Consider the following 25734-nt stretch of genomic DNA (forward strand, 5'->3'; position numbering starts at 1 on the left):
TAGAGAGTGTTCATATGAGCAAGATTGGGATGGAGCGCTGGCAACAAGCTCTGAATCGCTATCATACGACACCAGCTCAGAATGGAGACTGGCAGATACAGTAAAGAGCCTAAAGCAGACAGATAATGTTTTTAATCTGCAAACGTCAATATATCGAGGTGAGATGAGGCGAACATAGGTTTAACGTCGCGTCCAAGATTATTGCACTTATATAGAGACGTGCATGCACGTACTAGTCCGGACTGATGCCGATTTATAGTGCTAGCTCCCTGAGATACCATGCCGCAGTCTAACATGAATACCCCACTGAGACACAATATACTGACTCCTTATACAAGTCCTTATTTTAGCCCCTTGATGCCGAGCGCCAGGCAGGGTAACAACAATTACCATATGACGTCGACCATACCATTACTAAATAGTATACATTTGTTATTTACTTGATCGATCTTTTTTCTAGCATAATGACAAATAAATGTAAACACTTTGACAAATATGATATGGAGAGTTCACCTTTATCCTGCAGGTTTATGCAATCGGAACATTCTCAATGGATAGTAATACACCTCGGATTGTAAGTTTCTTTTATACGCATGCGCACAATATCCTGAAACAATATCGCACGATACGGGTTGTATTAAACATGTAATTACCGTTCTACTTTCAGGGATATTGGGTATCGGAGACTCGGAATACTAAATATTTGCGAAACAACAGTTCGATCTCTTTCTCAAATACATTAAACCCGCCAAGTGCGCCCGTTATTTTATGTGGTGGTCGATTGAAGGCGTCGAGTAGTTTTATTCATATATATACATTATCCTCCAAATCATGAACATACATTGCTTTTCATCCGGGAGAAATCAATTTGACGCAGTGAAGAAACACATGTGACGAATCTGCCGGAGAAACTATCGGATTGATTGTGAAAAGTAATAACGCTGTCTATGTCTGTATTGATGCATGCCTTTCACCACGGCCTCATGCACGTCACCGAGGCCTTGCACAGGCGGGACTGCCTCGTCAATCTGTTAACTCGCTATGCAAGTGAATATCAACGATTTAAGCTTCACTGAATCAACGAAATTCCCAGCACATGTGCTTCCTGATTCCTGACGACTCGACTCGTTGATTATCGTGACCTTTTCTCGGGGAAACTAGTTTTAGAACCAGTGAATGCAATGAGCAAATAATCGACATGAATATTTAATAACATTTATATGATATAAAAGACTAAGTGTAATTTTTTTACGGTTAACAGGGGCAGGACGCAGAGCAAATAGCTTTACGAAATGTAACGTATTTGTAGCATGCATAAAACTAGCAAGACAAGCTACTGTGGATGGTCGATGTGTCTAATAGTTCGTCTGAGTGAGTGAGTGAGTTTGGTTTTACGCCGCTTTTGAAATATTCCAGCAATATCACGGCGGGGAATACCAGAAATGGGCTTCACACGTTGTACTCATGTCGGGAATCAAACCCGGGTCTTCGGCGTGACGAGCGTACGCATTAACCACTCGGCTACCCGGCCGCCCCTCGCGGTATAAAGATAACACTATGCGATGAGGAAGACAATAACACAAACAAAGAAACAAAATTCTTCCAAATACAATCTCAAACAGAAGTTCAGGATAGGCGATAAACGAGACGTGGTTCGTTTCAAGTTTGAGATAGAAGTGTGTCGTTGTTGTTTGTTTGTTTTTTAACGCTGCACTCAGCAATATTCAAGCTATATGACACTGATCAAGCCAGTGATTGACATCATGAGCATCGATCCACGCAATTTGGATACGATGACATTCATCAACCAAGTCAGCCAGCCTGACGGCCCGATCCCGTTAGTCGCCTCTTACGACAAGAATAGTGGTTACAAAAGAGTGAACTTTATATAGCTGGGCTATTGCTGAATGCGGCGTTAATCAACAAACAAAACAATGGGTGAACTTGATATACCTAATACCCAATAATCTATTCCTGAACGTAAAATGTACATTTCCAGTTGGATGTGACCATGGCGGAATTGCCAGCGGCTCTCACAAACTCGCATCATGGGATGATTGAAAAACACAAGAAAGATCTGAGGCAACCGCCAGACCTTAGAAAACCACTCTTCCTACTGTTGGAGATTTAAAGATTCGGATTCAAGTCGTGGAATCCATGGCAGTGAATCATGGGCCATCCAGGCAGAAGTGTTGATATATCAGTCTCTCTCTGAACCGGCATCACCCTGGATGAGAATACACAGGTATAAGTAGATGACTCATCTCTCGTCTATCATTGAACTGATGTCACTTTAGTCTTCAGCAATCCATGCTTGTCGTAAGAGGCGACTAACGGGATCGGGTGGTCAGGCTCGCTGACATGGTTGATGCAGTCATAGTATCCCAATTGCGTAGATCGATGCTCATGATGTCAATCACTGGGTTGTCTGGTCGAATCGATTATTTACAGACCGTCATCATTTAGCTGGAATATTACTGAGTGCGGCGTTAAACAACAAGCAAACAAATTGTTATTTTGATATACTGTAGAAACAACCGACTCTCATTAAACCGATATCGTTGGATTAGAATCTCTCTGAGCCGGCATAACGTTAGAAGAAAGAAGAAATAGATGCAACAATCTCTCTAAACAGACATCACATTAGATGAACGGCGAAATAAACTGCAGGCGAAGGAAGGAATACAGCATGTTTGATGGTGACTTAACATGAAAGAAACAAGGGATGGTTATGTTTTTTATTCAGGTGTAATAGTTGTGTTTTGGACCTTAACATTGCAGTGTTTCGGTGACCGATTTCATCCTTGTTACGTTTCCATAACGTTTGTAAATGTTTGTTCAAATCCAATTTTCAAGTGTATATCTTGTTTTAAACCTACATCACGTTGGGTAAAATGTAAATACAACTGTCTCTCTAAGTCATCAATAGATGTCGGTGTTGTGGGGAAACTTGTCTTTGCTCATCCCTTGTTGAGATTTCTTCGTTGTCAGATTTACAGATAAAAAAGGTTGCATTAATTCTGAGTAAAGCCAATAGGCTGAAAACCAATTTACTTTACATACGGCTATTATTCACAATTTAACGTCGATTCATAAATAAAACCTATGCATCAATTATGGCATTGCGGTGTGTACGGATTGTTAATCAATAAAACCTATGCATCAATTATGGCATTGCGGTACCGTTTATTCATCAATAAAAACAGGCATCCATTATAGCATAGCGGTGGGGCTCATTCATCAATTCACCTACATGTCTGTTCGGAACCTTCGCAGTGTCTGATACTTGTGTTGGAACACTCCACGTCATCCAGGGCAGTAGAGTCTGGATTAGTATGGCGATCTCGGTCGGGTGAGTATGGCGATCTCGGTCGGGTGAGTATGGCGATCTCGGTCGGGTGAGTATGATGATCAGGGATGGATTACTATGGTGATCTCGGTCTGTTCAGTATGCTGATCACGACTGAATTAGGCTGGGTTAGTATGGCGATCCACGCCTGGATTAGTATGACAATCAGGGCTAGATTAGTATAGTGATCCACGGCTGGATTAGTATGACAATCAGGGCTAGATTGGTATAGTGATCCACGGCTGGATTAGTATGACAATCAGGGCTAGATTAGTATAGTGATCCACGGCTGGATTAGTATGACAATCAGGGCTAGATTTGTATAGTGATCCACGGCTGGATTAGTATGACAATCAGGGCTAGATTTGTATAGTGATCCACGGCTGGATTAGTATGACATTCAGGGCTAGATTAGTATAGTGATCCATGGCTGGATTAGTATGACAATCAGAGCTAGATTAGTATAGTGATCCATGGCTGGATTAGTATGACAATCAGGGCTAGATTAGTATAGTGATCCATGGCTGGATTAGTATGGCGATCAGGGCTGGGTTAGTATGGCGATTTCGGTCGGTTTAGTATGGCAATCTCGATGGGTATAGTATGTCAGTTGGGTCTGATTAAGTATGGGGATTACGGCTGTTTTATGATGATCTGAGCTGGATTAGTAAATAGGTTAATGAAATACTACTGCAAAATGCATGTGGCTTTTAAAGATATATATTATACATCTTGTACAAACACGGTTACATCTCATCAACAATTAGGTGAATCTCGCTTAATTGCAAAAAAATAAATGATTAAGCTGTTTAGCAAGTACAATCAATATTTGGTAATATTGAGTTATTTCATAGAGAATAAAGTCTATAAGTCACGAAATAAAATCACATCTTGGCCAAAGTAATTTGAAAATCGACGTGGCACAGTATCACAATAAATCCATTTATCTTTGATAATTAGAAACGCACGGCTCAAAAGACATACGGCCAAAACTAATTCCAAATAACTGCTACTTTGACCAAGAAGACCAACGGAGATGTTCAACTATCGATCGTAATGCCTTCAGCAAAGTGTATAGTCCGATACATCTGAATGTATTCAGCGGTACTAAGGATAGGTAAAGTGTCATTCAGTATCAATGGTCAAAAGATGACCAAAACATAATGTGCACAAATACGCGACTAACAACGTGTATCGGGGTATTTTCACAAGTGACAGTGAATTCGAAACATCTGAATGGCCGCTATGACAGCCATATTGAACATAGGATCAGAATCATAAACACAACGCCAGATGTGCTTACTTGCACCGACGACCGTGATGTCAACATGCTTGAAGATAGTTTCGGACAAAAAAGATAGGCAACTGGCGACGACGGAACCACACGAGATGGTCGAAGCTGACTAGACTGTGGCTTCAGATGAGCTTAACCAAGAATTGATTTACATATTCAAAGATCCGTTGACGTGTTGCTCGTATACACTTCTTAACGGTGATGTTTCTCTAAGACGAAGTCCAAGATCCTCACCACAGAGTTCCACGTCAGACAGTGTAACAGTATCGATAAGGGAGGTGACTCGGTCTAGTCTTATGTAAATGCACGCCGATATCATTTTGTAATTATCGGTTAAACACGTATGGGTCCTTTTAACCAGACTGGGCTTAATGAAAGCACTCTGTCTCAACCTTGAATCTCGACTCACTGACCTTACTCCTAAGACTCGTATGGATCAGGAATACATTCGGTCTATTAGGCGACAAGCTACTTAATTGAAGCAAGCATGAAGAGCGAGCAACGACTGCCAGATTACATGCTCCGTCTATGGAGGACGTCACAACAAGGGCACCGTGTGTCAAGGATTGTCCTTTATGGATTGGGCTTAGGACGCTGTGAGATACGTCCCATCACATCATGTTGCAGGTGCAGGAGCGAGTGGGTTTGGTTCAACGATGCTTTGAGGAGCATTCAGTTATGTCACGGCGCATCAGCCGTATTAGGGGAAGGTGCGAACAGCCCAAAGACCACCGTCGACCAAAGATCATCACCGACCAAAGATCATCATCGAAGCACATGCACCAACAACCAACGGATCCAGAAAAAGTGGGCTGTGCTGTGGTCGACACGGCTGGACTGGTATGATGCCATGTCCTCGGCTGGTATGATGTCATGTCCAAGGCTAGTATGATGCCATGTCCTCGGCTGGTATGATGCCATGTCCTAGGCTTGTATGATGCCATGTCCAAGGCTGGTCTGATGCCATGTCCTAGGCTGGTATGATGCCATGTCCTCGGCTGGTATGATGCCATGTCCTCGGCTGGTATGATGCCATGCCCTAGGCTTGTATGATGCCATGTCAAAGGCTGGTCTGATGCCATGTCCTAAGCTGGTATGATGCCATGTCCTCGGCTGGTATGATGCCATCTCCTCGGCTGGTCTGATGCCATGCCCTAGGCTTGTATGATGCAATGGCCAAGGCTCGTATGATGCCATGTCCTAGGTTGGTATGATGCCATGTCCTCGGCTGGTATGATACCATGTCCTAGGTTGGTATGATGCCATGTCCTAGGCTTGTATGATGCCATGTCATAGGCTGGTATGATGCCATATCCTAGGCTGGTATGATGCCATGTCCTAGGCTGGTATGATGCCATGTCCTACATGATGCCATGTCCTAGGCTTGTATGATGCCATGTCCAAGGCTGGTATGATGTCATGTCATAGGGTGGTATGATGCCATGTCCTAGGCTGGTATGATGCCATGTCCTCGGCTGGTATGATGCCATGCCCTAGGCTTGTATGATGTCATGTCCAAGGCTCGTATGATGCCATGTCCTCGGCTGGTATGATGCCATCTCCTCGGCTGGTCTGATGCCATGCCCTAGGTTTGTATGATGCCATGGCCAAGGCTCGTATGATGCCATGTCCTAGGTTGGTATGATGCCATGTCCTAGGCTGGTATGATGCCATGTCCTAGGTTGGTATGATGCCATGTCCTAGGCTTGTATGATGCCATGTCATAGGCTGGTATGATGCCATATCCTAGGCTGGTCTGATGCCATGTCCTAGGCTGGTATGATGCCATGTCCTACATGATGCCATGTCCTAGGCTTGTATGATGCCATGTCCAAGGCTGGTATGATGCCATGTCCTAGGCTGGTATGATGCCATGTCCTCGGCTGGTATGATGCCATGTCAAAGGCTGGTATGATGCCATGCCCTAGGCTTGTATGATGCCATGTCAAAGGCTGGTCTGATGCCATGTCCTAGGCTGGTATGATGCCATGTCCTCGGCTGGTATGATGCCATGCCCTAGGCTTGTATGATGTCATGTCCAAGGCTCGTATGATGCCATGTCCTCGGCTGGTATGATGCCATCTCCTCGGCTGGTCTGATGCCATGCCCTAGGTTTGTATGATGCCATGGCCAAGGCTCGTATGATGCCATGTCCTAGGTTGGTATGATGCCATGTCCTAGGCTGGTATGATACCATGCCCTAGGTTGGTATGATGCCATGTCCTAGGCCGGTATGATGCCATGTCATAGGCTGGTATGATGCCATATCCTAGGCTGGTATGATGCCATGTCCTAGGCTGGTATGATGCCATGTCCTCGGCTGGTATGATGCCATGTCCTAGGCTTGTATGATGCCATGTCCTACATGATGCCATGTCCTAGGCCGGTATGATGCCATGTCCTACATGATGCCATGTCCTCGGCTGGTATGATGCTATGTCCTAGGCTTGTATGATGTCATGTCCTACATGATGCCATGTCCTAGGCTGGTATGATGCCATGTCCTAGGCTTGTATGATGTCATGTCCTACATGATGCCATGTCCTAGGCTTGTCTGATGCCATGTCCTAGGCTGGTACGATGCCTTGTCCTAGGCTTGTCTGATGCCATGTTCTAGGCTGGTCTGATGCCATGTCCTAGGCTTTTATGATGCCATGTCCTTGGCTGGCATGATGCTATCGACATTGGTATGGTGCTATGTTCTACATTGGTGTGATGCTATATTCTGTATTGGTATGGTGCTATGTTCTATAGTGGTATGATGTTATATTCTATATTGGTGTGATGCTATGTGATAGACTTGAATGATGGCCAGAGATAATGTCCTCGGGAGATGTTGTAAAACATGGCCAGTAGGAATACTTGGATCACCCTGATCAGGTCAGAATCAGTTCAACATTCATGTCAAGGTCGAGCTGTAGGCACTAACACTAATCATGGCCAGTCGTGATGGCCTCGGGCAATCTAGGACCCGCTATCGGCAATATATACTACACTTACCATGGCCAGTCGTGATGGCCTCGGTGATTTAGGACCCGCTATCGGCAATATATACTACACTTACCATGGCCAGTCGTGATGGCCTCGGGCAATCTAGGACCCGCTATCGGCAATATATACTACAATAATCATGGCCAGTCGTGATGGCCTCGGGCAATCTAGGACCCGCTATCGGCAATATATACTACACTTACCATGGCCAGTCGTGATGGCCTCGGGCAATCTAGGATACGCTATCGGCAATATATACTACAATAATCATGGCCAGTCGTGATGGCCTCGGGTGATCTAGGACCCGCTATCAGCAATATATACTACACTTACCATGGCCAGTCGTGATGGCCTCGGGCAATCTAGGACCCGCTATCAGCAATATATACTACACTAATCATGGCCAGTCGTGATGGCCTCGGTGATCTAGGACCCGCTATCAGCAATATATACTACACTAATCATGGCCAGTCGTGATGGCCTCGGGCAATCTAGGACCAACTATCGGCAATATATACTACACTAATCATGGCCAGTCTTGATGGCCTCGGGCAATCTAGGACCCGCTATCAGCAATATATACTACACTAATCATGGCCAGTCTTGATGGCCTCGGTCAATCTAGGACCCGCTATCAGCAATATATACTACACTAATCATGGCCAGTCTTGATGGCCTCGGGCAATCTAGGACCAACTATCGGCAATATATACTACACTAATCATGGCCAGTCTTGATGGCCTCGGGCAATCTAGGACCCGCTATCAGCAATATATACTACACTAATCATGGCCAGTCTTGATGGCCTCGGTCAATCTAGGACCCGCTATCAGCAATATATACTACACTAATCATGGCCAGTCGTGATGGCCTCGGTCAATCTAGGACCCGCTATCAGCAATATATACTACACTAATCATGGTCAGTCGTGATGGCCTCGGGCAATCTAGGACCCGCTCTCGGCAATATATACTACAATAATCATGGCCAGTCGTGATGGCCTCGGGTGATCTAGGACCCGCTATCGGCAATATATACTACACTTACCATGGCCAGTCGTGTTGTCCTCGGTGATCCAGGACCCGCTATCGGCAATATATACTCGCTTCCGCTAAACAAAGATCTGAGGACATCTCATTACGGGTCACGTCAGACCGACCTTGCGCGAACTTTGACCGACCAATGAAATGACTGACAAGAAGTCGACATTAGCCAATCAGAAGGCAACTTTCTCGTGCTTTACGGCACTAATTTCAAATTGGCGTGTACGCTTCGAAACATATTTTGACAAATTCTTGATAAAAAAATTGAAACCTGAACAAAAGAACATTCTGGAATGGTCTAGATGGTATGGATTCAGTCCTTGAGCCCGTAACTATCGTTCGGAATACCCTGTGTTTAAGTTTTCGAGGTTGCATGATTAGCAATCACATTCCAACTGTAAATTTCATGATCTGGTAAGCGACGCTCTGATTGGTCGGATGAAAGGTCGTTCTGACGTGACCCCTAATGGGATGTCCTCAGATCTTTGTTTAGCGGTAGCGAGAACTAAGATCTGATTTTAATGAGATCGATATATACTACACTTACAGTGGCCAGTCGTGATGTCCTCCGGTGATCTAGGACACGCTATCGGCAATACATGCTACACTTACCATGGCCAGTCGTGATGTCCTCGGATGATCTAGGATGAGCCAGATCTTTGTCTGCCAGTACTTCCATCCTGTCAGGACGTTGAGGTCGACGTTAAAGTTTTCCTTCTGGAGCGAGGAGTCAAATGAGTCGAGTATCCTCTGATTCTCTATGTAGGAGCGGTAATGGCGCCAACAGCAGGCCTTAATCTCGTGTTCGTTCATCTGCCAGAAGTCCAGCTCGCGCTTCACCACAGCTCCACACACCTCCAGGGGCACGTGCAGCTCACCTGTAACATAGGATTCGCAAAATGAATGCGTACTGAAGCAGGGCAGACATATTTACACGTCGCAATTACTTCCAGTGTCAATGAAACATATCTCAGAGATTAAACACAGTCTGATTTCGAACTATGGTTTCTGATTATTTAATTTCTGACGATTCCTGGAAAGTATTGGTTCCCAGTTACCAATTCTTGTCGTAAGAGAGCCACTTGTACATTGTTCTTGATTCTAACGTGCTACACGTAAATTGTGAATTGCCCCTGATTTGTACGCATTAAATGTAACTTGTGCATCGTTCTTGATTTAGACATGATAGACGTAAGATGTGCTTCGTTCTTGATTTGTATGTCTTAAGCGTAAATTGTGAATTCTCGATTTGCAATGTAAATTGTACGTCGTTGTTGATTGGCACCTGTTAACCGTAAATTGTACGTCATTGATTTGCACCTGTTAACCGTAAATTGTACGTCATTGTTAATTTGCACCTGTTAACCGTAAATTGTACGTCATTGTTAATTTGCGCCTGTTAACCGTAAATTGTACGTCGTTGTTGATTTGCGCCTGTTAACCGTAAATTGTACGTCATTGTTAATTTGCACCTGTTAACCGTAAATTGTACGTCATTGTTCATTTCGCGCCTGTTAACCGTAAATTGTACGTCATTGTTAATTTGCACCTGTTAACCGTAAATTGTACGTCATTGTTAATTTGCACCTGTAAACCGTAAATTGTACGTCATTGTTAATTTGCACCTGTTAACCGTAAATTGTACGTTGTTGTTTATTGGCATCTGTTAACCGTAAATTGTACGTCGTTGTTTATTTGCACCTGTTAACCGTAAATTGTACGTCGTTGTTTATTTGCACCTGTGAACCGTAAATTGTTCATCGTTAATGCTTTGCACCTGTGAACCGTAAATTGTTCATCGTTAATGCTTTGCACCTGTGAACCGTAAATTGTTCATCGTTAATGCTTTGCACCTGTGAACCGTAAATTGTTCATCGATAATGCTTTGCACGTGTTCAACGTTGCTTGCGCATCATTGTTCACTTGAACGTATGACGTAAATAGGCGAGTACAAAACTGATTAATGCACATGTCACGTGGTATTTCGAAACAGTATCCATCACCAGACATGACAGTTCGTGACATAGCCGACATTGCCGTTATTGTATAACTGAATTTCCTTTCCGCAGAAATCAAACCTGTTCATTTTACAACCCCAATACACTTTATGTACGAAACATGAGGACAAGAAAACTTAATCACGAAGACCTTCCAAGCCAGAAAGAAAATCAAATATCAATGCTTCTCCAATAACGGTACTGGCACAGCCGAGTTCCTTCCTTTGTACATGTAATCGTTGAATGGTATTGCGCTGTGTGACGGAGACAAACGAGAATTGGCAGTCTTGCTGATGCGGGCTCGCTGAAGCCAGATGTTACAGGGTAATGGCGTCATCAGGGAGATCATATGACCTCATAACCGCTAAGTATCCTGTTACATGCCCCTAAGCTATCGTAAACCCAAATGAAATAAAAATTAGAAACCCGGCTTAAATTCTCGGAAGTAATACATTATTTAGCGTATAATTGACAGTTTGTGTTACATTTCAGTTTGACTGAGAGCACCTCAAAGCATCAGAGTGTAAAGGCACACGTGTTCTGTGGCGACTGATTTGAACGTAGTCAATACCATGTAGGTGTTGATGGTTTGGTTGACGACGCAGTCAGTACTATTTCGTCTATATTCCCAATACACTGAAAGTGGTGCGAACGACTAGATTCTCAATACACTGAAAGTGGTTCATACGCCTAGATTCTCAATACACTGAAGGTGGTCCGTACACCTAGATTCTCAATACACTGAAAGTGGTGCGTACACCTAGATTCTCAATACACTGAAAGTGGTGCGTACACCTAGATTCTCAATACACTGAAAGTGGTTCATACGCCTGGATTGTAAATACACTGAAGATGGTCCGTACACCTACATTCTCAATACACTGAAAGTGGTTCATACGCCTAGATTCTCATTACATTGAAAGTGGTCCGTACACCTAGATTCTCAATACACTGAAAGTGGTCCGTATGCCTAGATTCTCAATACACTGAAAGTGGTTCATACGCCTAGATTCTCAATACACTGAAAGTGGTTCATACGCCTGGATTCTCAATACACTGAAGGTGGTCGATATGACAAGATTCCCGATACACTGAAGGTTGTTCATACGCTAGATTCTCAATACATTGAAAGTGGTCCGTACACCTAGATTCTCAATACACTGAAAGTGGTCCGTATGCCTAGATTCTCAATACACTGAAAGTGGTTCATATGCCTAGATTCTCAATACACTGAAGGTGGTTCGTACGCGTAGGTTCTCAATACACTGAAGGTGGTCCATACGCCTAGATTCTCAATACACTGAAAGTGGTCCATATGCCTAGATTCCCAATACACTGTAGATGGTCGATATGACAGGATTCTCAATACACTGAAGGTGATTCATACGCCTAGATTCTCAATACACTGAAGATGGTTCATACGCCTAGATTCTCAATACATTGAAAATGGTCTATACGCCTAGATTCTCAATACACTGAAGGTTGTTCATACGCCTAGATTATCAATACACTGAAAGTGGTTCATACGCCTAGATTCTCAATACACTGAAGGTGGTCCGTACGCCTAGGTTCTCAATACACTGAAGATGGTCCATACGCCTAGATTCTCAATACACCGAAAGTGGTTCATACGCCTAGATTCTCAATACACTGAAAGTGATCCATACGCCTAGATTCTCAATACACTGAAGGTGGTCGATATGACAAGATTCTCATTACACTGAAAGTGGTACATACGCCTAGATTCTCAATACACTGAAAGTGGTTCATAAGCCTAGATTCTCAATACACTGAAGGTGGTCCATACGCCTAGATTCTCAATACACTGAAGGCGGTCCATACGCCTAGATTCTCAATACACTGAAAGTGGTCCATACGCCAAGATTATCAATACACTGACAGTGGTCCATATGACACGAATTTCAATACACTGAAGGTGGTCCATACACCTAGATCCTCAATACACTGAAAGTGGTTCATAAGCCTAGATTCTCAATACACTGAAGGTGGTCCATACGCCAAGATTCTCAATACACTGAAAGTGGTCCATATGACACGAATTTTAATACACTGAAGGTGGTCCGTACACGTAGATCATCAATACACTGAAAGTGGTTCATAAGCCTAGATTCCCAATACACTGAAGGTGGTCCGTACGCCTAGATTCTCAATACACTGAAAGTGGTCCATACGCCTAGATTCTCAATACATTGAAAGTGGTCCGTACGTCTAATTTCTCAATACACTGAAAGTGGTTCATACGCCTAGATTCTCAATACTCTGAAGATATATGCGTAGTTTATCCCCTATCAAAGCCTCATAATGACAGTCCATGGTTTTTTTATGACACATCCTCATTCTTCTCTCCATATACCCATGCGAAATCCAATCTTGTACAACAGGCCCTGTAATCGATTCTCATCACACATGTTTTCTTTTGGCCTCTTCCGGGAATTATTTTCTCATATCTCCCAAAATGTACCAGTCTTTTGAGGATACAGTTTTTCATGATTCCATTGACTCCAAAGACAACGGAACTGTATGTGCCCATCAAATATGCACCAAGAGCGAGTGGCTTTTTATGGTACCGATATCATATCATCTCCATTCTGATGAAAACAGGAATTTTAGAGTCGTGTATTGACTGGAATGTAACCAGTGTGCGTAAATAACATTCCCCTCCTAAAGTAACACTTCATCTCAAATGAAGGCATGGATGTATCAAGTCAATAGAATTTCAGTGACATCACTGCTAGGGCAGGAGATGATCACGTGATAAGAGGCGACACGAAAGACAACACAGACAGGCGGATATTATATTTGTCTACCATACCTGTGAGTAGTTATTGTAGCTTGGACATATCCATTAAACTGGGTTGTTTCAAGCGTGATTTATTTCTTTGTTGTTTAACGCCGCACTCAGCGATATTACAGCTATGTGACGGCGGTCTGTAAATAATCGAGTCTGAACCAGACAATCCAGTGATTGAATCATGAACGTCGATCCACGCAATTGGGATACGATGACATGCATCAACCATGTCAGCGAGCCTGACCGCCCGATTCCGTTAGTCGCCTCTAACGGCAAGCATGGTCTACTGATGACCTATTCTACCCCGGATCTTCACGGGTCTTTACAAGTGTGAACCCATTACGATCCCTAGGGAGGTCCTGAGAAGCCTAGCGTTGAAATAACGTCTCATGTTGAGAAATTCATAGATCGGAAATGCAAAAAAAGGGAGGACTCCAATTGTTTTGTACTATTCAAAGCTCAATGCCGACATGTGGTTTGAAAGAAGCAAACAAGGGCCAGCTTTACCAGAGTGATCTATTTAAACTTTTCTTTGAAACCTTTTTATACCACCGTCATACAATAATCGTGGTATTAGTGAGTGAGTGAGTTTGGTTTTACGCCGCTTTATGCAATATTTCAGCAATATCACGGCGGGGACACCAGAAATGGGCTTCACACATTGTACCCATGTCGGGTATCGATCCCTGGTCTTCGGCGTGACGAGCAAACGCATTAACCACTCGGCTACCCGACCGCCCCTCGTGGTATAAAGATAACACTATGCGATGAGGAAGACAATAAGACAAACAAAGAAACAAAATTCTTCCAAATACAATCTCAAACAGAAGTTCAGGATAGGCGATAAACGAGACGTGGTTCGTTTCAAGTTTGAGATAGAAGTGTGTCGTTGTTGTTTGTTTGTTTTTTGTTAAACGCTGCACTCAGCAATATTCCAGCTACATGACACTGTTCAAGCCAGTGATTGATATCATGAGCAATTGGGATACGATGACATTCATCAACCAAGTCAGCCAGCCTGACGGCCCGATCCCGTTAGTCGCCTCTTACGACAAGAATAGTGGTTACAAAAGAGTGAACTTTATATAGCTGGGCCATTGCTGAGTGCGGCGTTAATCAACAAACAAAACAATGGGTGAACTTGATGTACCTAATACCCAATAATCTATTCATGAACGTAAAATGTACATTTCCAGATGGGTGTGACCATGGCGAAATTGCCAGCGGCTCTCACAAACTCGCATCATGGGATGATTAAAAAACCCAAGGAAGATTGGCGGCAACCGCCAGACCTAAAAAAAACCACTCTTCCTACTGTGGGAGATTTAAAGATTCGGATTCAAGTCGTGGAAGCCATGGCAGTGAATCATGTGCCATCCAGGCTCCTGATTTGCTTAATTCATCGTTACGGAAAAAGCACGGGAATCCCGTGCACTATGAGATCAATACATGCACACGTGCGGCCCGTGCAGACAATCAATTGCGGGGCTTTATACCAATTTCCCTCTTCAGTGTGAAGGACGCAAAGCTGAATTAGTCATCTGGGTTGAGGCTTATTGCATGATGCGATCATGATGATGTTAAAACTGGTGTGAGGTTGTAAATCGACGATAGCGCGTCGTGTAAATTTCAACAAGAAATACGTATAGTTTTTGTACTAAGGGCCGTTTAATAAAAAAATTTGGCATGAGTTGACGTTCTTCTGGCGCTCTTGATTCGATGTCTGACAATTTGCCCGATTCAGGTTGATTAGTTTTGTCGCATAAACCCTTCATAGCTTCCATTTTACATAAACCACAATCAGCGTCTAAGCTTTCGCGCCGTCGAGGTCGCTGTTTATGATGCTGTGGTTATATAGCGGACGTTGTAGGGTAATGTTTACTGCTTGGGGCGATAAAACGCACGCTATAATTTCAAGAAAATCCACGGAGTTATATTTCAAGACACTGGTAATTGATATTCTGTGGTCTTACCTGTAGGAAATAAGGCACACATCAGCCAACAGGAATAAAAAAAAGGTGAATGTCTTGGCAGAGACTATTAAAGAAATGCCAATGTTTTTTTATGCCAAATTGAATCTGTTTCGGTGGACAATGGAGTCTGGTTTTGTTCTCTGACGTTGATGTTAATATTTACGCTATTGACTCTAAGTCACTCACTCACTCTATATATCAGAACATAGTCACTCTACGTGTCAAAACTGATACAATTAGAAACAGCTGAGGAATGGACTAAAATAAGGCTTTCAATATGGCTGACGAGGCGGCCATGTTTAATATCGGATCATCATTTCTGAGAGCAACTGTTATAACGTTGATTTGAGTTGCGTGGGTTAGCCTTCAGACAGTTCCGATGGTCAGCTGACATTCAAGGGCCAGCTTCACAAAGTACGTGGAATCAGGTGGTGGGGACAGACATACCTGGACAGACCCGTTGTTTGTTGGTATGTTGTTTAATGCCGCACTCAGCAATATTCCAGCTATATGACGGCGGTCTGTAAATAATCGAGTCTGGGCCAGATAAGCCAGTGATTGATATTATGAGCATTGATCTCATGAGCAAACCTACCAACCAACATACCTGGACAACCTAACGTATTTATTTCCAGGTGATCTAACTATTGTATTTAAACTTCCCTTCCTCTGAAGTCCGATTGGGGCATGGGATGCCAAATTATTCAGTTAGGCGTGCTAGAAACCTAAGATCGTGGGTTCGAATGCCTGTTCGGACTGAGGTCGTTTCTAGACTTAGTCAGAACCACGCCCGTGCTTGTGGATCTCGCCAGGTGGTAAAGGTGAAAGACCTGCTTCGAGTTTTCATCCGATATCAAGCTGACACGACGTGATATCACTGTAGTACTGTTCAATACGGCGTTAAACACAACTCACTCACTCTTAAATCCGATAAAGCGATTTGGCTCTAAATTCCCCAACCTTGAGCCTCCGCGGTGCAACACCTGGTGGCAAGTGTTCCCATTGGCATGAGTTGTCGTTCTTCTTCTTCGCCTCAGATCAGCTTGAAAAGATTCCTTTAAGTCGATACAGGCGTCTGGATGAAGGTAATTCCATTTGCGCTGGTTCGACCAACAGCCACACAAGGTGTTTATGAGCCGACTACGCCAGTATAAGAAGGACAGCGTCCATATCGACCACGCGGTTCATGCCGTCACACCATCGGCGTTAGAAAGGAGAGACGAAGTTCTTTGCAAACAAAATCGTAAAGTTGTCTAATTGCTGGGCAGTTTGTGGTTTACAGTTTTTCTAGACGAATCAGACATCTGTTCTGCTAATGCAAGACTGGCAACAATGTTTCGGTTTTCACTGCCATCCCATTAACAAAACAAAAACACTCGTTTGGCGGTGGGATAGCCAAGCGCTTAAAGCTCACCACGCCGAAGGCCCGGGTTCGATTCCCCACTTTTTATCGTTATAACAAACAAATATTTGTCCCAAGTGAAAACATTATGAGTGAAGCCCATTACTTGTGTCCCCACTGTCACATTGCTGGAATATAGCTACCAACGGTGTAACCAAGGTCAAACCCACTCTCTTATCAGATTTCCGCTTGCCCATTACCTCCCTTTGCAGAGCTACGTCCCCTAAGGGGCGGTCGGGTAGCCTAGTGGTTAAAGCGTTCACTCGTCACGCCCAAGACCCGGGTTCGATTCCCGACATGGGTACAATGTGTGAAGCCCATTTCTGGTGTCCCCCGCCGTGATATTGCTGGAATATGGCCAAAAGCGGCGTAAAACCATACTCACTCACTCACTCACTACGTCCCCGAGTTGTGCCCAAAATCCACTTTCCGTAGATGTTAATCCAAGATCGCATCAATTATGGTCCTCCAGCTATAAGCATCAGGTGTCCAGTGACACGATAGCGCATTTTAGCCCATACAGATTTTGTTGAAACTAAGAACGGTATGTTAATTTTGAATTACGTCTGCTGAGAAGAAGTGCAGAGATTCGGATATTCATAAATATAGAAAACACATTTCAGAAATATGTTCGTTTTGCAACACAGTGAAGAATAGTTTTAATGTCTCGATTCCAACATTTCTTTTGCAGTTGACTCAGCAAAATTGATAAATGCTGCTGAAACTCGTGGATGCCAGTTCACAAACAGAAACACTCATGTTGTCAATCACTGGATTGTCTGGTCCATACTCGATGACGTACAGACCGCCGTCATATAGCTGGAATATTGCTGAGTGCGGCGTTAAACAACAAACCAACTAACAGAAACATCGACCAAGCTCAAGTAAACATAAAACGTCAACGCCAGAGGATAACCATCCCCGACTAGCCGACGAAACAGACTCCATTTGGGGAAAGAGGCAAAATAACGCTGACAATTAGCCCTGTTTAAATGGGCGATAATCACAACTGAGTCCCTGTTCTCTTCCTCTACCAACTCATCCTCTCTCTTTCCCATTAGGCTCTTAGCATACGCTTCCTCTCGTTCTTCCTCATGTCCTTCCTCTCATTCTCTCGTCCTTCCGCTCGTCCATTCTCTCGTTCTTCCTCTCATCTTCTCGTTCTTCCTCTCATCTTCTCATTCTTCCTCTCATTCTCTTTCTTCCTCTCATTCTCTCGTTCTTCCTCTCATTCTCTCTTTCTTCCTCTCATTCTCTCTTTCTTCCTATCTACTCTCGTTTTTCCTCTCATTCTTCCTCTCATTCTCTCGTATTTCTCTCATTCTATCGTCCTTCCTCTCATCCCCTAGTCCATTCCCTCGTTCCTCTCATGTTGTCCTTCCGCTTGTCCTTTCATCCTTCCTCTCAATTCTTTCATCCTTCCACCCATTCTCTCGTCCTTCCGCTCATTCTTCCTCTCATTCTCTCGTTCTTCCTCTCATTCTTTCGTTCTTCCTCTCATTCTATCGCCCTTCCTCCCATTATTTCGTTCTTCCTCTCGTCTTCCTTTCATTCTCTCGTCCTTACTCTCGTTCTCTCGTATTTCTTCTCATTCTATCGTCCTTCCTCTCATCCTCTTGTCCATTCTCTCGTTCTTCCTCTCATGTTGTCCTTCCGCTTGTTCTGATTTTCATCCTTCCTCTCAATTATTTCGTCCTTCCTCTCGTCCTTCCACACATTCTCTCGTCCTTCCTCTCATTCTCTCGTCCTCTCGTTCTTCCTCTCATTCCCTCGTCCTCTCATCCTTCCTCATATATATTCTCTCGTTTACCCGTCCTTCCGCTCGTCCATTCTCTCGTTCTTTCTTTCATCCGATGCTATTTTGACTTGTACCATATATTCCCGTGTTTTTTCGGGTGACCAATTGACTTGCCATTGCCTGTGTTTGTGACGGGTGCCACCTGTTAGACAGTTTGCGCTCACCTTTTCGCGAACACCTGGTATCATCAATATTTGATAGTGATTCAGTACAAACATGCTAACTATATTGTCGGAATCGTACAATCAACTCTGATTTAGATTTCTTATGAATGTGGAAATGGTTTTGTCGCTTTTATTTATCTTCTCGATTCATCTTTGTCTTATCTTCTCACGAGATTTTTCTTTCTCCTCTTCTCTCTCTCTCCTCTTCTTCGTCTCACTCTCATGCTTTCTTAATGCAAAGGTCATATACTTTAACCTGCACAACTAAGTAATTGGTAGCTCTTCAGTTCTAGCACCGCTGAGCCACTCAGAATTCAACCCCAAAAGTGTGTGGTGACAAGACAATCCACCTGCCGCCCTAGCGTGACGAGAGAGAGCCGTGTTTCTTCCTCCAAGACAATCCACCTGCCGTCCTAGCGTGACGAAAGGAAAGCCGTGTTTCTTCCTCCAAGACAATCCACCTGCCGTCCTAGCGTGACGAGAGAGAGACGTGTTTCTTCCTCCAAGACAATCCACCTGCCGTCCTAGCGTGACGAGAGAGAGCCGTGTTTCTTCCTCCAAGACAATCCACCTGCCGTCCTAGCGTGACGAGAGAGAGCCGTGTTTCTTCCTCCAAGACAATCCACCTGCCGTCCTAGCGTGACGAGAGAGAGCCGTGTTTCTTCCTCCAAGACCATCCACCTGCCGTCCTAGCGTGACGAGAGAGAGCCGTGTTTCTTCCTCCAAGACCATCCACCTGCCGTCCTAGCGTGACGAGAGAGAGCCGTGTTTCTTCCTCCAAGACAATCCACCTGCCGTCCTAGCGTGACGAGAGAGAGACGTGTTTCTTCCTTCAAGACATCTCACATGACTGGCACGGAACCGCTTCCAGGAGGACACAGAATCTCGACACTTTGTATTGATTATTTCCAGAAAAACCTCGGGATTTCATTATGAGTGAGCTTACACTGACAGGCCAGCAGTTTTTTGCCCACAATATCAGGCGCTCGATCAAGGAGCATCCCTACTTCTCGGCCCCATGGCTCCGTGCTTGAATTATAGGCAAACTGCTCAATCAAATTTGTACAGTATAATTGAATTCTAACGACACGTGTCGGATAAACCAATCAGCAGATGGTTAAAGCAAATACACCCTTCAAATATTACACACTGAATGACTTGGGGTCTTCAAGAAATTGACCGATGCATGTCAAACTTGACGTGTAATACACGGTTACATCACGCTTTAACGAACACACTATATGTCATATTATTTTCCAATCAAAACCTCACATTATTAGCTAAAAGTACAAATTTCCCAAAATAACGTGTTTTACTAAGGGGGAGACTTTCTTCTTTGGGGATGTTACACACTAATAAAGATCCTGACAGAACAGGGGTGTTATGAACATGACCTATACAGTAGACCAACACAAATAGCTCCTCCTGCTGTGGACCCAGACTTTAGGCGTCAAGCAGCAATCCATTAATATCAATTTTCCTTCACAACCCCGGCCCAAACCAAGACACCGACCCTATCAGACGTGGATAACTGAATATGAATCCTTCTATGTGATTGCTGTTAAATAATCACTGACCCTGAAACCTGGGTCCAAATTCCCAAAGGAGGTCGCCAGCTGACCTATTAGGAATCAAACGAACGGTTCCAGCGTCTCTTGACGTCGTGGATTTCCCATGCATTTTTGTCTGAGCCTACGATCTGACCAATGTTTGATGTTCCTTCATTTGGTCAGACTGAGAACAACAAGAAGTAATACGTCTGTAGGCCTAATCAGATGAACAAACACTACTTCAGAGGATCATGCCCGCCTGTCCGCCATGGCACACATGAGTCTATCACGGACTTTACACTCAGGTCTACACAATGAAGGACAATAACATACACTCGCGTGTCCGTCGCAGGTCAGTCTGACCTCGGGACAGTCGGTACAGATACGGTAGACACGGTTGGTTGGTTGGTTGGTTAACGCCGCACTCAGCAATATTCCAGCTATATGACAGCTGTCTGTAAATAATCGAGTCCGGACCAGACAATCCAGTGATTGATATCATGAGCATCGATCCACGCAATTGGGATACGATGACATGCATCAACCAAGTCAGCGAGCCTGACCACCCTATCCCGTTAGTCGCCTCTTACGACAAGCATAGTCGCCTTTCACGGCAAGCAGGGGTTGCTGAAGACCTATTCTACCCCGGATCTTTACGGGTATCTCAGAAAGAAGGATTCGAACAAAGATTTCACAACGCATTTTTTTTTTTTCGGACACCAGGTCATGCGACTTTTGCACAAAGATTGTTGGATCAAGGTTACAACATCCAGGGCCTTAGCAAAGCTTTCCAAACGTTTTATGGTAGATATATGGGGGGACATTTTCAAATTTGACGCATCAGTGACAAACCTGACCTGTACTATGTGGTCCCAAGTTTTTTTCAGGTGAATAACTGACTTGCCCTTGCATGTATTTGGTAGCATCACTATTTTATAGTAGTTCATAAACAGTCATGATATTGTCGGAATCGTACAATAGACTTTGCTGGTACTCATCTGGTACCACTCTCAGCGAGGTCATGGACCCTTCTTCATGTTCCATAGTTGAAACATGTGAAATGTATTATGTACAGGTTAAACCATTAAAGATCCGGGTTAGAATAGGTCTTCAGCAACCCATGCTTGCCGTATATGCCTGTCGTAAGAGGCGACTAACGGGATCGTGTGATCAGGCTCGCTGACCTGGTTGATGCATGTCATCGTATCCCAGTTGATCGATGCTCATGATGTCAACCACTGGATTGTCTGGTCCAGACTCGATTTCTTGCAGACCGCCGTCTCACAACTGCAATAATGATGGGCGTCAAACAACAAACAAACAAAAGGTATAGGTTAACTTGACTGCCAAGATTACCGTAAGACGATTGTAAAAAACGTTCTGGAAATGTTGATGTAGGTCACTGAGTCGAAACTGGAACCCCTGTGCACCTAGCTAAAACCACATGCAGGGATTGAGCTTTGATAAAAAACAACAGCGGTCCTACGTTCTTTGTTATTTCCGATTTAACGGGCTTCGCAACATGAGGTGCTGTTTCAATGTTACTTTTCCCAGGCCATTTTAGGGGATTTAATTACTTTTCACGTGTAACAACATGACTTGTGGTATTGTGGTGGCGTAAGGGGTCCAGCTCTCTGATTGGCTAATCGACGTCTTGTAAAAACCCTCACAAGTTGGTCGGCCTGTACGGACATGGTGACGTCATAGTGTTTTATATTATATTAAAAGTGGCTTCGTGTGTGAGTCTCCATGTGTTAATATTGAGTGCTTCATAGTTAACGTTGAGCACCCAGATGTATGGGCCATCACATATTGGTGTGGAGTGCCCGTTTGTATGGACCACTAAGGGTTATTGCTGAATTCTCCCTGAATGGTGCACCAAGGGTTAATATTGAGTGCTTCCTTGTATGGAGCATCAAGGGTTAATGTTGAGTGCTTCCTTGTATGGGGAACCAAGGGTTAATGTTGAGTGCTTCCTTGTTTGGGGAACCAAGGGTTAATGTTGAGTGCCTCCGTGTATGGGGCACCAAGGGTTAATGTTGAGTGCCTCCGTGTATGGGGCACCAAGGGTTAATATTGAGTGCCTCCGTGTATGGGGCACCAAGGGTTAATGTTAAGTGCCTCTTGTACTGGGCACCAGCGGTTAATGTTGAGTGCTTCCGTGTATGGGGCACCAAGGGTTAATATTGAATGCTTCCTTGTATGCTGTGTTTGTTTGTTTCTTTCTTTCTTTATTAGTGCCGCATTAGGCAATACTTCAGCTATTTCACGGCGGTCTCTAAATAATCGAATCCGGTCCAGATAATCCAGTGATTGACATGAAGAACATCGATCTTCGCAATTGGGATATGATGACATGCATCAACCACGTCAGCGAGTCTGACCACCCGATCGCGCCTCTTACGACAAGCATGAGTTGCTGAAGACGAATTATAACCCGGATCTTCAGGGGTTGCCTCCTGGTATGGGTCACCAAGGGTTAATGTTACGTGCCTCCTTGTATGGGCTACCAAGGGTTAATGCAGAATGCCCACCTGTGTGTGTCACCCAGTGTTGATGTCACGGGGAAGCTGGTCGGGGTATCAAAGATACATATCTGAATTGTCTTCCGGTTGTGTAAATATTGTCAAGAACGTACCGTCCGGAGATTGCGTTGTAGAACGTCGTTATTTTACGATGATTAAATATCGATTTCTGATTGAAAATGTTATTTAATCTGCGGTTGTTTCTTGTCCTCGAAGCAATTGATGGGGTGTTGGACTTCTATGCAAGAAACTATTCTCTTTATCACTGGATAATTTTATCATCATAGCAGTTGGTGCTACACGTTTTGTGACGAACCCGTACATAAACAACGGGTCGTATAGTATGGTGCAAACTATTCTGCTTGGCAAAGATAATCATTCAAAACATAATATTCTCGTTAAAACACGTATTGTGAATGGTGACACTGTGCATTTGTTTTTCATTGGTTTTTTTTGTGTGATAATAAGAACAACACTAGACCATCTCAGTTTGTAATTGACCCCGTTTTTAAACAATTGGTTTTGATAGTAATCATACAAATACTATTATTCAACACATATTCAACAAAACATCTTCTGAGTGTCCAAAAAAGTCATCTTTTAGTATCACAATGCTCCTCAAAATAGCACTGGAAGGAGAATACAATGAAATACTGGTGCATAGATTTGTATTTGATAAACCAGTGATGTTCAAGATTTCTTCCTTTGTATTTTCAATGATGTCATTGGTATAGCTCAAGCTCATTAAAATCATATCTTAGTTCTCGCTACCGCTAAACAAAGATCTGAGGACATCCCATTACGTGTCACGTCAGACCGACCTTGCGCGAAAATTGACCGACCAATGAAATAACTGACAAGAAGTCGACATTAGCCAGTCAGAAGGCAGCTTTCTCGTGCTTTACGGCACTAATTTCAATTTGGCGACTACGCTTCGAAACAATTGACAACACAATTGACAATTTTGACAAATTCTCGATAAAAATAAATTGGAACCTGAACAAAAGAACATTCTGGAATGGCTAATAGATGGTCAAGATTGTATGGATTTAGTCGTTAAACCCGTAACTATCGTTCGGAATACCCTGTGTTAAAGATTTTGAGGATGCATGATTTGCAATCACATTCCGACTGTCACCTTCATGATCTGGTAAGCGACGCTCTGATTGATCGGATGAAAGGTCGTTCTGAAGTGACCCCTAATGGGATGTCCTCAGATCTTTGTTTAGCGGTAGCGAGAACTAAGATCTGATTGTGGTATAGCTGTGCTGCTTATCTTAAACGCGTTGTATGAGTGGGGGATCGGGGTGAGGGTGTTGTTCGTAGCTATGAAATTTTCTGGAGACAGGATATTTAAACGTCACTCTTCGGGAGGTAGAGCCGGACAATTGCCGTTTTGAATCCGGATCTTGTTTGACATTGAGATGCACTAACAATTAACGTTACCACCAGATTAACCAATCGCCAGATATAGTGAGACACATTAATGCATTATTTAACTGTAATCGATCAAATAAAAGTCAATGAAAAGGTTACTTTAGTTGGTTGTCTTTCAAGCCATCGCACACGAAGAACCTAAGTGTGAGCGCCTCTTATTGTATCAGCCTCTCCATAATGAACCAGTTTAACATGGCTGTAAATCCCGTTACGAGCAGGACACGAGAGCCTTGTCTCCCTCACGTCAATAGGAAGTGTCCGGTGTTTCCGAATAGCATAACAACCCACGAGACACTGACTGTGAGGTCCATGGGTTAAACCGTCCAACTTTGTTCTGGAACCATTAAGAGATAGACCACCATTAATGACACGGATGCGAACAGGCACCTCTTCCGCTAATCACCCCCGCCATTCATCGGGGGTACAGCACTGGCGAGATATTGACTTGGTATTTAAACAGTGCGCGTTTCTGTCGTCCCCCGATGACGATCATTACGTTTTCAACATCAGATACCGGAAGCAGTTAGCGAGCAAGGTGGTCTGGTAGGGACAGTGGAGGAGCTGGTCGCTTAAATGAATGATTAATTACCACGGAATGACGTCACAGAAACTGGAGCATAGCTCTGCCGTAATAATGTGATACTAAGTGCGGGATACGATGTGATATATGGAATGGATTAGGGTGCCAGGCTTCGATAGAAGCTGCGATTATTCCCCAAACGCTTATCAGTTAGCATCCATAACGTCAATGACCGTGTGCACTACTTTCAGTAATCTCGGTGAACATTAGATACACTTAAGTCGTGGAGTGAGTGAGTAGCGTTTTACGCCGCGTTTAGCAATATTCAAGCAACATCACGGCGGGGGACACCAGAAATGGGCTTCACACATTGTACCCATGTCGGGAATCGAACCCGGGTCTTCGGCGTGACGAGCGAACGCTTTAACCACTAGACTACCCGACCGCCCCTCTTAAGTCGTGGAGGAGATGGGACTAAGATTAAACTTTCTTGTCGAACATGATCCTCACACAGACACATTGAGAGAGAGAGACAGAGGAAGATAAGAGGAAGAGAGAAATGTGGGCGAGAGATAGAGAGGGTGATACGAGAAACATTAGAAATATTGGTCATATCAGAAAATACATCAATTCACGTGTGGCTGCCTGTATCTCTCAGTCAGACATTCGAGATACCTCGTCTGGACTATTGTAATGCCCTTTTGTATGGGTTGCCAAAAAGACAGATTGCAAAGATTCAGCGTGTCCAAGACGCAGCTGCCCGAGTGGTCACGAGTACTGGTAATTCTGATCACATTACACATGTACGTATGTGACTGCACTGGCTCCCGGTCGTACAGCGCATAGAGTTCAAAACACTTGGTCTGGTACACTTTGTGG

At 43.9% G+C, this 25734-nt stretch overlaps 1 protein-coding gene across 1 annotated transcript in view; it reads right to left on the bottom strand.

Moving 5' to 3' along the window:
• LOC124133233 (potassium voltage-gated channel subfamily C member 3-like) overlaps positions 1 to 25734 on the bottom strand; it is a 77666-nt gene that overhangs the window by 19297 nt on the left and 32635 nt on the right. Inside the window, exon 2 of the mRNA XM_046497547.2 lies at positions 9290 to 9555. Within this exon, the coding sequence (XP_046353503.1) occupies positions 9290 to 9555 (266 nt within the window). The remainder of the gene's footprint in view (positions 1 to 9289; positions 9556 to 25734) is intronic.

The sequence above is a fragment of the Haliotis rufescens genome, unplaced genomic scaffold (assembly GCF_023055435.1).
Source record: "Haliotis rufescens isolate VD_foot unplaced genomic scaffold, xgHalRufe1.0.p SCAF_2, whole genome shotgun sequence".
NCBI classification, from domain to species: domain Eukaryota; kingdom Metazoa; phylum Mollusca; class Gastropoda; order Lepetellida; family Haliotidae; genus Haliotis; species Haliotis rufescens.